The following is a 12,346-nucleotide window of genomic DNA, read 5'->3' on the forward strand; positions in this document are numbered from 1 at the left end:
TGTTTATCCTTCTAGCTGTTTGTTTTCTGTTCTTATGCAGCTGCTGTTTCTCCAATATCTGTTTGACTGTCCCATGATTTGAACATTTAAATGAGGATGTGTGGTGTCTTAGGAAGTGTGATATATATTTGGTTTTACCATATATGTGCAAACACTTACTGTTTTGCTTTTGGCATGCAAGGCAAGTACCATGGAACTGAGCAGTTTATGGAATATATTGTTGGATAGTCTTGGCATTAAAAACGAAAGCTTTTTTTAGGATAGATGTCTGGCTTCTTTCTTGAGGGGATTCTAAAGTGTTGGTTGCTTGCTTGCTTGCTTGGTCTCATATTTTAATGAACTCAAAGTTGCAGTGATTCTCTAGAGAGATTCATGGACAGGAGAATCTTTTCCCCTCCAGATGCACAACTTCAAGTTTTTTATTTTTTTTCTCTGCTTTCTTCTTGCTTTCATGTGAAATATTGGCAGTTAGATGGGTATTGGGTAACACAACCTAATGCTTTACTTGTATTGAGGGGCCTCAGGCAATGGGGTGTCCTGCTCATGTGCAGTGAAAGGGTTGGGTGCAATAGATGGTTCTTTTGAGTCCTGGACTCCAACAGGCAAAGGAACCCAACTATAAAGGGTGGTCACGTTCCACAGAGTTGCTTAATTTTAAAGAATGTTATTGAGAATATTTATAACATGTTCAGAATAAAGGCTGGCACCTTAAGTGTAATATGGCAGCGTCTGGACAGACTGTAGGAACAGAGATTACTGAAGTAATTTAGTAACTTGAATCGCAAGTGCTCTGTTTACCTGTCTGTATTATCTGCAGCTGTTTTTATAAGTGATATTTTTAGTCCCCCCAAAAATATGTGGTCATGATTTTGTCAGTTTAATGCTTTTTTTTGCAGAACTTGAATGAAGAAAAACACAGCACCACAGTTAGTAAGTGTAGTGAGTCATTCGGAATAAAATAGCATGTTATTTCTACAAATTTAATCCCACAGAACTTCCATTGCCAACAGCAAGTACTTTTTGCAGAAGTAGCATTTACCTTTCTGACCCTCTGTTCTTGCATTTTAGAACTATTTTTTCTCTACTTTGTGCATGTATTTACTAATGTTAAATATTTTATTTTAATCTGCATCTACTAGTCATCCTTTTAGACTTTAAGTGTTTCTCTTATGAGAAGTACTTGCCCCAGATTTTTTTCTTCTCTACCAGTAATTTTTACATCTCTGAGTTTATTTTTTTTAAGGATATTGTTTCTGCATGTTGTGGTTTTTTTCTGTGCAAAACCAATCTGATCACTTCATAGGATGTAGAATGTTCCCATCTGGTTTGCTGTGTTTCTGTTTCACTGCAAATATTGACATTTACCACGAAATGAGGATACAATGGTCATAGAGCCTGCTACTACAGGACGCCTTTGTGATGGACATGGTATCTGTATAGAGTGTTCAAACTCTAGAAATCAGTCTTTCGGATTTTAGAGTTTTCTGTTTGGTTAAAAAAATTTGTTTTCAACCCACATGACTGAAATTAACTTCCTAAACATGACATAGGTATAAACTTAGTTTAGAGTCAGCATGTATTTGTGTCTGTGGCCCTTCTTTGCACACAGACATCTCAAGTTTCTAGTAGAAGTTCATCATGGCACTGAAAGGGATGTTCCTGATTTTCTCATAGTATAAAGAACAAAGGGCTGGGATGAAGGTCTCTGCAAAAGGAGAGGAAGTAGAGGAGAGAGGATTGAAAGAGATTAGGGGAAAAGGAAAGAAAAAAAGAGAGAAGTGAAGGAAAAGAGAGAACTGAAGTAGTCCTTCAGGGTATTCCACTTGTAGAGGTTGAATCTGATATATGCTACCAAATAACTAATTAACAGAACTAAAGGAGTTAAGAACCAGTCCTTTTAATTACAGTACATGAATGGATGTTTGTACCTGTCTAGTGAAATACAGAAACAGAAATTCCTCCAGTGATTATGAGCTTCAGGAACAAGGCTTGATTATTCACAGAATAATAGAGTAGCTTAGGTTTGACAGGACCTCTGGCAGTCATCTAGTTCAACTCTGGGTTCAAAACATGTCCAACAAGAACAGGTTATTTTGGGCTGTCTGTTCGGGCTGTATCTCTGAGGATGGAGATTCTAGCTCCAGGCAGCCTGGTACAGTACCAGACTGTCATTGTCCCCATGTGGACTTGGTCCAGTATATTAATACCTTTCTTGAAGCATGGAGCCCAAAAGTGGACACAGTGATTCGGGTTCTGGCTCAGAAGTGCTGAGCAATCACTTCTCTTAGCCTGATGATAACACACTGTGCTGCCCTGTATGTGGTTGTCCTTTCCTGCAAGGGTAAGCTGCTGATTAACATTCAAAGGATTCTCCAACTCCTTGTCTGCAAATCTGTTTTCTAACCAGTCTATGCCGTTTCATGAGGTCGTTCCAGCCCAGGTGGAAGACTCTGCAGTTGCTTCTGTTGAACTCCCTAAGGTTCCTGTCATCCCATTTCTCCAGCTCACCAAAGAATATCTGAATGCTGTCCTGCTCACCAAAGTATTGACTGCTCCCTCCAATTTGATGACATTCACTAGCTTGCTGAGAGTGCCCTCTGTCACATCATCCATGTTGTTTAATAAAGACTATGGATTGTGTTCATCCCCTGATGGAAGCTCCTAGTAACTGGCTGCCACTTCAAGTTTGTGCTGCTGGTCAGAACCCTTTGAGTCCAGCAGTGCAGACAGATTCCCTTGAATCTGCTTATACACTGCATATCTCCCCAGTTTTATTTCAAGGGCACAAGAGGAGACCAAGTCAAAGGCCACCCTAAACTCAGAGTGTGCATTTGCCATCTTCCCCTTCCTTGTCCACAGCACCAGAGTCACCTTTGGTAAATCCATATAGGATATTAGCAGCCTCCTCGTTCATCATGTGACTGGCAACAGCTTCTAGGAGATTTGCTCTGTAACTTTTCCAGGGATAGAGGTCAGACTTGTAGCTATCTAAATCCTCTTCTTGCCCTCCTTGAAGATGGGTGTGACATTTCCTTTTTTCCAGCCATCAGGAACTTGCCCTGATCACCATGATATTTCAGTGGTGTAGCATTGGCCACCTCCCTCAGAACCCTGAGGTACATCTTATCTGGACGTTTTGGCTCCTGTATGAGCAGTTGGGCTCAAGAGCCTCCAAAATGTTTTCTTTTATAGTGGGTGTTGCTCCAGTCCCATAGGAGGCTCAGGGAACTGCAAGGCTTGGAGGCAAAACTAATCAGTGAAACCTGATGCAAAAAAGACATGGAGTGCATTGGCTTTTTTCATGTCCTGTTTCAATGGGTCCTTTTTTTCACCAGACAGTGAGCCTATGTTTTCTGTAACCATCCTTTTGTTGTCCCCTTACTTTGTCAGCCATATTCCAGTATTTGTATGTGGATAACATCTCTGACAGACCCGCTGTGGATAAACAGCATCCCCATATAGATATTGTAAAACAAGGCATACATAATACATTGAAAATTCTGAAGGCAACAGAAAATATTAATGGAAATTTTCAAAGTACAGAATTATATAAAAAAGTTGAGGGCAAAAGTTTAAAATGAATTGGAATAAATTTTCACACAGTGGATTCGCCTGTACAAATGACTTTCACACAGTATTTTAAAGGGCACTGGTTTTGACATTTTTAAAAAAAGATACCTGAATGCATATTTGTGTAACAAATATTTATATTAGATGTAAAGTCTGTCTAAAAAACAAACACTTATGTCTTTAAGGGCATACCTTTGTGGTGCCTACAAACTTAGTGTTTTAGGAGGAAAGGTCCATCACTAGGTTTCCTCTAGATTCTTGGGTACTGAGCGGTATCAGACACTTGACTTTGTATTACACAGATCACTACCCTGGACTGGGGTGTTGCTTATTGTGGGCTCTGTTGGCATTAATGGTGAATATTAACATTTAAGGAACCTATCAACATTCTCTAATCTCTTTTTAAAATGAACTCACAGACTTGGGAAATTCCTGTTTGTACTTTCCCATCTTATGATTGAGTGCACTCTTGCATGTGAAGTCTCTGTGTCTGAGTCACTGTTTATCACAGGAGCAATTAAACCTGAAAAGCACACCATGGTTTTGGTATTCTCTCAGGTCATTTGGTCAGAGTAGAAAGAAATAATTTAACATTACTTTTCTAAGAAGAGAAAATATTTTTTTTCTTCATTTTTCTTTTATCATCACTTGTAAAACCTGATTTATTCAGTTAATGTTGTCTGCAATGGAATAACTTCTGATGAAGAATTATTTTTGCATGTGGCTCTCTTATAGCCTTTCAGCTCCTACATTTATTTCAAGAATGTGTTGTGTGGGTTTGTAGAGGTGTGTTTTGTTTATATAAGAAGGATTATGTGCAAAATTGAACATTTTTCAGTAGTTCTGGAGTTAGCATTCTGTGTATGTTCAAGTGCATCTGACTGAGTGTCAAAAGGATGGTACTAAAAATGCATGTATAATTGAACTGTATTTAAGTCTTCAGAAGCTTTTAAGTAAGCTGAACTTCAAATATAACAAACAAAATTATAGCGAAATTATTTTAAGCCACAGCCCATTAAAGAAGTAAAAATAATATTTGAGGGGGGGGGGGGTTTTCTTATCTGTAGGTGTTGCATTTGACAGTTATTCAGGAAATGTAAGTTTTAATATTCAATCCGTCATTTCACATATATTCCTCCTATCAGTATTTCCTCTGGAAGGGAAATGTATTTTTGAGTGAACACTTCTAATTATTTAGGTCCTGGTTTGTGCCGTTTGCAGAATTCCCACTGGGTGCAAAAAGATCCCTTTCATGTAAAGGCCCACAGAAACTGCAATTCTTGAAAGTTTTGATAAGCACTGAAAAATTAGTGCTGTCCCACACCTGTGGGACACAGGACAGCACAGAGCTATGGCTGAGGATTCAGCTGGGGCAGATGTGCACTTTGCTGATGGCCTCCCCTACCTGCTGCCTGCATCTGGCTGCCTGAGGGTCCCACCATCACAGCTCCGCCAGTGGAGCAAGTTGTGTCTGCCTGAAGTGAGCTTTGTACCTTCCCCTTCTCCATCCCAGGAAGTCTTTTTCTCTTAGAATCTCCCATATTCGTGCCTTTGGGTCTTTTATGGTGAGGAACATGGGGTTTGTATCTGGGTGTCTGAATGAAGTGCACTAGTTAGTGTTCACAAGATCAGTCTAGGCATCTGGTCATTGCAAGAAGTGCTTGAAGTCTGAAAGTATATGAAACTCCTTCCAATGATGGTTTAGAAACTTAATAAACCTCTTGTGTTGTGATTAAGATGAGGACCCTAAAGGAAGTTTTATTTGTTGGGCCATGTAAGTCACTGGCGAAGGGAAGTTAAATCAATCTGTTTATATTCCCATCTGGGATACTGCAGTCTATTGGCAATCCTCTAACACCTTAAGCCTGGGTAAATAACAGGACCTTATAGGTGGTTTCCTTAACCTTTTGGGAAAGGTATAGTCCTTACCATTTGCCCATTTGAATCACAGAGATTTTATTCTGATGCAAGAGATTACCACTGTTCTTATTGTGTGCTGTGTTTTATAGAAACAGTCTGCTGTTAGACTAATGTTGCCTTCTCTTCTGCCTCCAGTCCTAAACGTTTTGAAATAAAATACTCTGTCACGTGTTCTTATTTGCTAATGCATTCCTTGAATGCCACAAGGTATCTAATTGTTGATTCCCAAGGAAGACCTTTGTTTGCAAGGTGGTATTACATTTTGATTGTTGTATACCTAAGAATTAACTGCTTTTGATTGTTTGACACTACTGTTGCTGTATCATTCTTAAAACCATCTGTATCTTTCTTTTTGCAGCTTGAGTCCTGTGTTTGCACTGTTTGTTCCATTTTATTCCTCCATTCCAAGAGTGCAGGTGACACAAGTATTAGGCCACTTTTCTATCACAAACAAATCTCTGGTCTACATACTGGGTTTACAGGTATGGTGTGTACTTGCTTGTTCATCTTTTAATGAATTACTAATGTAGTAGTTAGTATTTTTGTATGTTTGTCTATGAATTTTGATGCTTCTGCATGTATGATTTGACATATATTTAGTTACTAACTATCCCATCATCTAAAATACAGAAAAACGTGTTACTGGTGTCCTGAGGTGGTGGGCAGGTGATCTGTCCTTACATTGTCTTACATGGGAAAATATAATAGGCAATTCTTCAATTGTTTGTTTTTTTTTTTGGTCAGCAAAATGAACTAGGAGAAAAGAGATTAAAACAGAACCTGGTGTAAGGCATATGTATCTTTCACCTTTTTTATTTGCTTGTGTTCTTGATTTTGATTATTTTTCCCTTGTTTATTAGAGCTCAAACAAAGCTGTAGAACACAATATTTTTCTATGGTGAGACTATTAGTAAATAATCAAGGTTTTGGCTGAATTTCACTTTATTTGCGTATCATGCACTACCATGGGACAGGTAATTTAAAGTAGTGTAACATAGAGCACAGCAATATCAGATAGTACTCTGTGAAATATGACTGGAAAAATATAGATACTTGGTCTAGAAAGGCAGTAGTTGTTCAAAAACCAATAAAAAAATCCCCAGCAGCCTAGAAATGAATGGACACTCGTGGCACAACCTGAATTATGAAACAGGAGATGTGCAAACTTATGAGAAATTAGACTCGTTTTTATGTATTCTGGGGACTCAAAAGTAGCTCTGGCACTAGGAATGGAAAGCACCATAGTTATGTGAAGTGTGGTACAGAGTATTTTAGAATGAATGGTCAGGTTCAGAATACTGACTTGTGTTCCATATGAATGTTTCATTCATCCTGTTTGCTGTTTAGCCTTTCGTTTCCTTCAGTTTCTGCTCCAGCACCTTACTCTCTTGACCTTTCAGAAATCTTGTTTCTTTTCTTCTGAACCCATCAATACTGCTACTGGTCTTTGAGAAAGCCATGATATTGTCTGACCTCTTTTCCATCGTGTCCTTTGCCTTTTGCTTTCATACACGCACCACCTCCAGATCATATCACTGCTGTTACTAACCCCCGTATCTTTGCGGGATCTTTCCCTGCTGCTCACAGAACAGTCGCTGCCATCACACAGAGGCTGAGGGAAGTCTCATTTGCCTTCTCCTCATTTGTAAACTCTGCCCTTATCTCTCTTTCTGTAGTCAGAAGTCTAGAGGGAAGGTGTTCTCTTGATTCAGTCAGCATCATGCAGAACTATTTTAGTAACCAGTATCAGTCTAATTTTCAGCCCATTTTTCCAGTTGATAATAACCTTCTCCATGTGATCAATCACATAGTTTCCTAGAAACAATGCACTGCCCTGTTGTCTTATCAGGATTTTTTTTTAAAAATGCACTCCAGTTTATTTCTGTGATTTCATGTCAGCGAGTATGTGACTGGGTGAGAACTTTATTTTTTTTATTTTGATGCTCACGCTTAGTCTCTCTGTGTCTGCATGTCTGAGAGCTTCACTTGCAGTGCCTGCCCTGCTTGGAACTCTTCTCCTGTTGCTGCTGAGTCATTTCCGTTGCTTCAGTCTGTCTTTTAGACTTGTTTTTCTGTGCAGCCTATAACTGACATCCTGTTATACTTAGTAAGCTATATGAAAATAAAATGTATTGTCCTGTAGAAGGAGAACAATTGTTGGATCCTGTGTTTTTTCCCCTTTGCTACGTTTGGAATACATCTTTTTTTAATGTTAAACTGAATTTTAACAGAGGTAAATGTCTGACGTCTCCCATTACCATGATGAGTGCACAGCCTATATACAATATTGCAACTTAGTAGTTCTGATAGCAACAGCTTTGTAGAATAAAAATTTTAATCCCTACTCTTGTCTTCTAGCTCTTAACCTCTGGTTCCTACATCTGGATTTTAGCCTTAAGTGGATTGGTAAGTCTTACTGTTTTAAAAATCATGTCTTGCTTAAAACTGTCTGTTATGTATGCAGTCAGCACAGTATATTGGGACTCAAAAAGAACAGAAACTACTAAGTAACATTTTGTATTGGTGAGTAGAAAGTTTTCATCTTTAACTTTCAAAGGTGCAGAACACTGACTAGCTGGTGATAAACTGACAGACAACAAAATTGCTGGGTAATATTTGCAGGATACCACTGCTCTCTGACTGTCTAAAATTAATTTAGCTGCCTTGGATATAGCTTTAGACCCACAACTATAAATGAGACTATTGAGGAAATGGTAAAAATATTTAGCCCATTTTGTTGTTTTTTTTAGTTTTCAGCAAGCCTTATTCCAAAAAGCAGCTTTAAATAACTTTGCTGTGAGGATTTTTCATGCTTTGCTGTTCTCCTAGAATAAGTGTAGTATAACTGTTTCTCACTATGACAACAGCAGTAAGGGTGCAAAATCACTTTCTTCACACCAGTCAAGGTGGTGTGATCTGTGTTTTTCCTTTCTGATTCTGTTCTTAGTATTAAGGCACTTAGTGCTAAAACAGATTGTACAAAATTTTCCAGATTGTTAGATACTGATAAGCTTGTTTTAAAATTACACAAACTTAGAAATTAGGAGCTCAGACTCTGATTTCTTGGCCCAAAAGACTGTAACCTTTTCAAACAGCGAGAGTTAGTAACTTCCAAAGAAGCTCATTATTAAGTTGATGAAACCTTAAGAACTCAAGTTGGGCCTTGCTGTTTAGAACCTACTAATTTGAATTTGCAGTGAGGTCAGAGTGAAATGCCTGTGGACACTTTGGACACTTCACATATTGTTGCTGCAACTCAGTAGTTTGATCCCTTACCATTTGCACCGACTGTTGCAAAATATGCTGTGAGTTTGCAGGATAACTAACAAGAGGAGTGACAGAGCAGTAAACAGTGAAGTCTGTTCAGTAATTTGATCTGACAATAAATACTGATGAAAGCAGTGCAAGTTACAAACCAAAAATCTCTCCTGGAAATCAGCCCAAGCCTCTGTGCCCACCTAAGGATCTGTGACTTCCTCCAAACACACTACCCTTCCTGTTACTCTTCTGGCTCTTTTAATAGCCCTTCCTTTTGAACAGGTGTTCATTAGAGAGGGAAGGAAAGGAAAGAAATGGAAAGGCATTTTAATTCCCTGTTTCCTGGTGGCAGAAGCTGTATGTATATCGGTTATACAGACTTATAAAGAACAGCTCAAATATTTTTTTTGTAATAGATTATGCAGTTCTTGTTTTAATTCCCTTTTAATATAAAGTTTTGTTCAGCCGTATAATGCAACTTTCTTAGTGTTCTTTTTTATAAATTAGCTTTTTTTTTTAATTGCAGGTTGACAGTATGTTTTACTTAGGTAAAAATCCATAGGATTAAATTACTTTCTCCACGTCAAAGGAAGGCTAAAAAATAATTTGAAGTTTTCATATTGCTTCAGTCAGCATGAATTAAGTCATCATCAATGATGATGTGTTTTCAGTCTCTATTTTTTCCACAGCAAGTGGAGAGCTGCACTCTACCACTTTGTGCTACAATTTGGAAAGAAGTTCATGTCCTGAATTCTAGCCATTTTTTTGCACAACATATATACCACACGTCTGTGAATTAAAAGTCTTTTTCTCCTCTGTTAGAAATTAAAATTTGGCATCTTTTGAGAAAATTTGATAAATAAATAAACTTCACAGTATAATAAGTAATCTGAAGAAGGATATGAAACACTGTGGAGGTGACTTTTAGCACTACAAGTGTAGTTACTTGATAGTATACATATATGTACAATTACAGAAATAAATAGATTGTCAAATCAATGTTAAGTCATTCCAACAACCTGTATTTTATAATTCTTATTACTCTTGACATTTTTCTAAGTTACTGTATCTTTGTGGATTCAAATTTTCATGTATTTGTACAAAAAGGCTGAGTAAGTGTACGGACACCAAGTCAAATAGGTGAGATGTTTGTCACTAGTTCATTGCCTGTTAGACACTTCACTGTATTTTTAGTGCTGAAGATCACTTACACACTCTTATGAGTGTATTATGATGCTGTCTTGTAATTTAGCTTTTGTTGCAATTCTGCTTATGTGGAAAATTAAAATGGAGAGTGCCAGCACAATTTCTGAATTGTTGTCAGTTTCCACTTTCTCTTCACTGTGTGGTTTAGGTTTACTTAAATTCTCACAGCTTATATTTAACACGTAATGAACACTCTTAGACTACACGGGATCTTACCAGGTGCAAGATGTGGCACTGGAGACTCTTTCTTTGTTCATCCATACTACTGCTGTTAAGACTTTCCTGTGAATTCCAGGCAGGGTATAGAGCAATTGGGAATTGTACTGCCTTGAGTTCTTGTTTTCAGTGGCTTTAAGTGATGCCATCATTACAGAAATGTGTTTGCATGTGTGTATGAGTCTATGTCTGCAGGTAGGCATTGATGTAATATGCCTGGTGATAGGGAATTTTAGACAATTTGTAGTTCAACTACAAATTTGTAGTGGGTTGTTCTCAGTTGTGGAGATTGCAGCCCATGTTGTGTTATTGGAATACAAAAGGTCTACTTTGTCTGTCTTTGTGATGAGGTATATCTTCCTAGATCTCTAGTTTTGAATCAACATAGGAATCCATTCTTAAAGGCAGCTTCTTTACTGTCCATGTGAAACTGGACTACCTCTCAGTTATTGGTTTTTTGTATGTCACTCACTAGTATGTTGTGTAAAACATGCTGTTTAAATACAGGATGCTTATTTGTAAGAAAGAGAGTTTAAGAAGTAGACATCATAAATCCGATGTAATCAGTAATCTATAATGTTCTTATAGTTTATGAGACTAATTTAATTTCTTGTGATTTGTTTTGCCAGAAATATACCATACTTGGTACACACAGTCCAGATTTGTTTCTTCCAGTAGGATTTTTTTATGCCATAAAATTAGGAAACTTCATATTAGAGATGCAAGAAATCCTTTCAACAGTTGTTTACAGAAGTGCTTCCATGGAATGTGTATCACTCAGTTTAGTGAAGGCCCCAAACAGTTTTGCAGCTATTTTTTTTTCTTTAAAACAGTCAAAACACCTTAGAAAATAATATCCAAGTCTCATTGGATATATACATTTTCTTTCCCTTTCTTTTTTAACCCTTTAAAATCTTTTGGGTTCCCAGTTTACATCTGTCCTTGCTATACTTTTGTAGGATTGAAATTTAAGAGGCATGTCAAGGCTCACTGAGTCATAGCTGGAGCACGTCTACTTCAATAAGTAAGCTCAGGTTAGTGACCAGCAGAAGACATATGTCCTGCTGGGAAATGCAGTTCTCTTCAGTTATTACAATAATGTTGTTATCAGACAGATCACATGCCACAGGTCTTGCTAACCATGTAGCTCAGGCTATATTTCATAAGGAAGAGGTATATTTCAGGCCCTTTCTGTGACTTTAGTCTTGTAGCCTCTTTCTTCTTATCTGGTGTCAGTTTTTCATTTGTTAGCAAGATGACCCGCATTGGCTAAAGCTCAAAATTTGAAACACACCAAATCTCCTGTGAGCTGCCTTGAATTTGTGTAGAGTTCAGTTCAAACCTTAGGAAACTGAAATTGAAGTTTCTAAAACCGTGTTTGCCTTGGCGATTTCCCTAAGCCAAATGCAACACTCTTCTGCATTGTTTCTATGCTACACTGTGGTTTACTTTTCTCAGGTGGTATGAAAAGTTGTGCTTTATGTGTTTAGATATTGGAAAATATAGAGAATCTGCAATTTAGAGCATGTACTTTAATGGCTTAAGGTTAAGATAGAAAGTTCAGACAGTGTTGAGTGCGTGGTTTTAATTTCAGTTCCAGTTTTTTAGTGTATTAGTTATTATTCATAATTTTGAAGTTGCTAACTTAGTTTTACAAGGCAACTTGTACTAGTTTTCAATCATCCTCTCAGTGAAAAAGTGTTTCCCAATGTTCAGAGGGAACCTCCCGCGTTTCAGTTTGTGCCTTCACCTGCGATCCTGTCACTGGGCACCACTGAGCAGAGCCTGGATCCATCTTCTTCATTGTTTCCTTACAGATATTTATATACTTTGATAAAATCCGCCTTAGCCTTCTCCTCTCCAGACCAACCAATCCCCCTTCTCTCAGCCTGTCCTCATATAGAAGATGCTCCAGTCCCTTGATCATCTTTGTGGCCCTGCACTGGATTTGCTCCAGCAAGTCCATGTCTCTTACGCTAGGGAGCGCAGAACTGAACACAGACTCCAGCTGCAACATCAGCAATGCATAACTTGTGAAGTACATAGCCTGAAATGAGAAATGGAGAAGCAATAGAATAACAAAGATTAGAAAATAAAAAAAGAAACATTGTCTGTCTGCCTACTAACTTCAGGACAGGTGCAGATATCCATATGTACACTAACAGATGTACTGAAT

At 37.9% G+C, this 12,346-nt stretch overlaps 1 protein-coding gene across 1 annotated transcript in view; it reads left to right on the forward strand.

Annotated features, from left to right (window-relative positions):
* The window catches only part of UBAC2 (UBA domain containing 2), a 98,010-nt gene that overhangs the window by 58,894 nt on the left and 26,770 nt on the right, over nt 1-12,346 (forward strand). The window contains exons 5-6 of the mRNA XM_064646072.1: nt 5,849-5,972; nt 7,849-7,896. Coding sequence (XP_064502142.1) covers nt 5,849-5,972; nt 7,849-7,896 — 172 coding nt within the window. The remainder of the gene's footprint in view (nt 1-5,848; nt 5,973-7,848; nt 7,897-12,346) is intronic.

The sequence above is a fragment of the Pseudopipra pipra genome, chromosome 2 (assembly GCF_036250125.1).
Source record: "Pseudopipra pipra isolate bDixPip1 chromosome 2, bDixPip1.hap1, whole genome shotgun sequence".
In the NCBI taxonomy this organism is placed as follows: domain Eukaryota; kingdom Metazoa; phylum Chordata; class Aves; order Passeriformes; family Pipridae; genus Pseudopipra; species Pseudopipra pipra.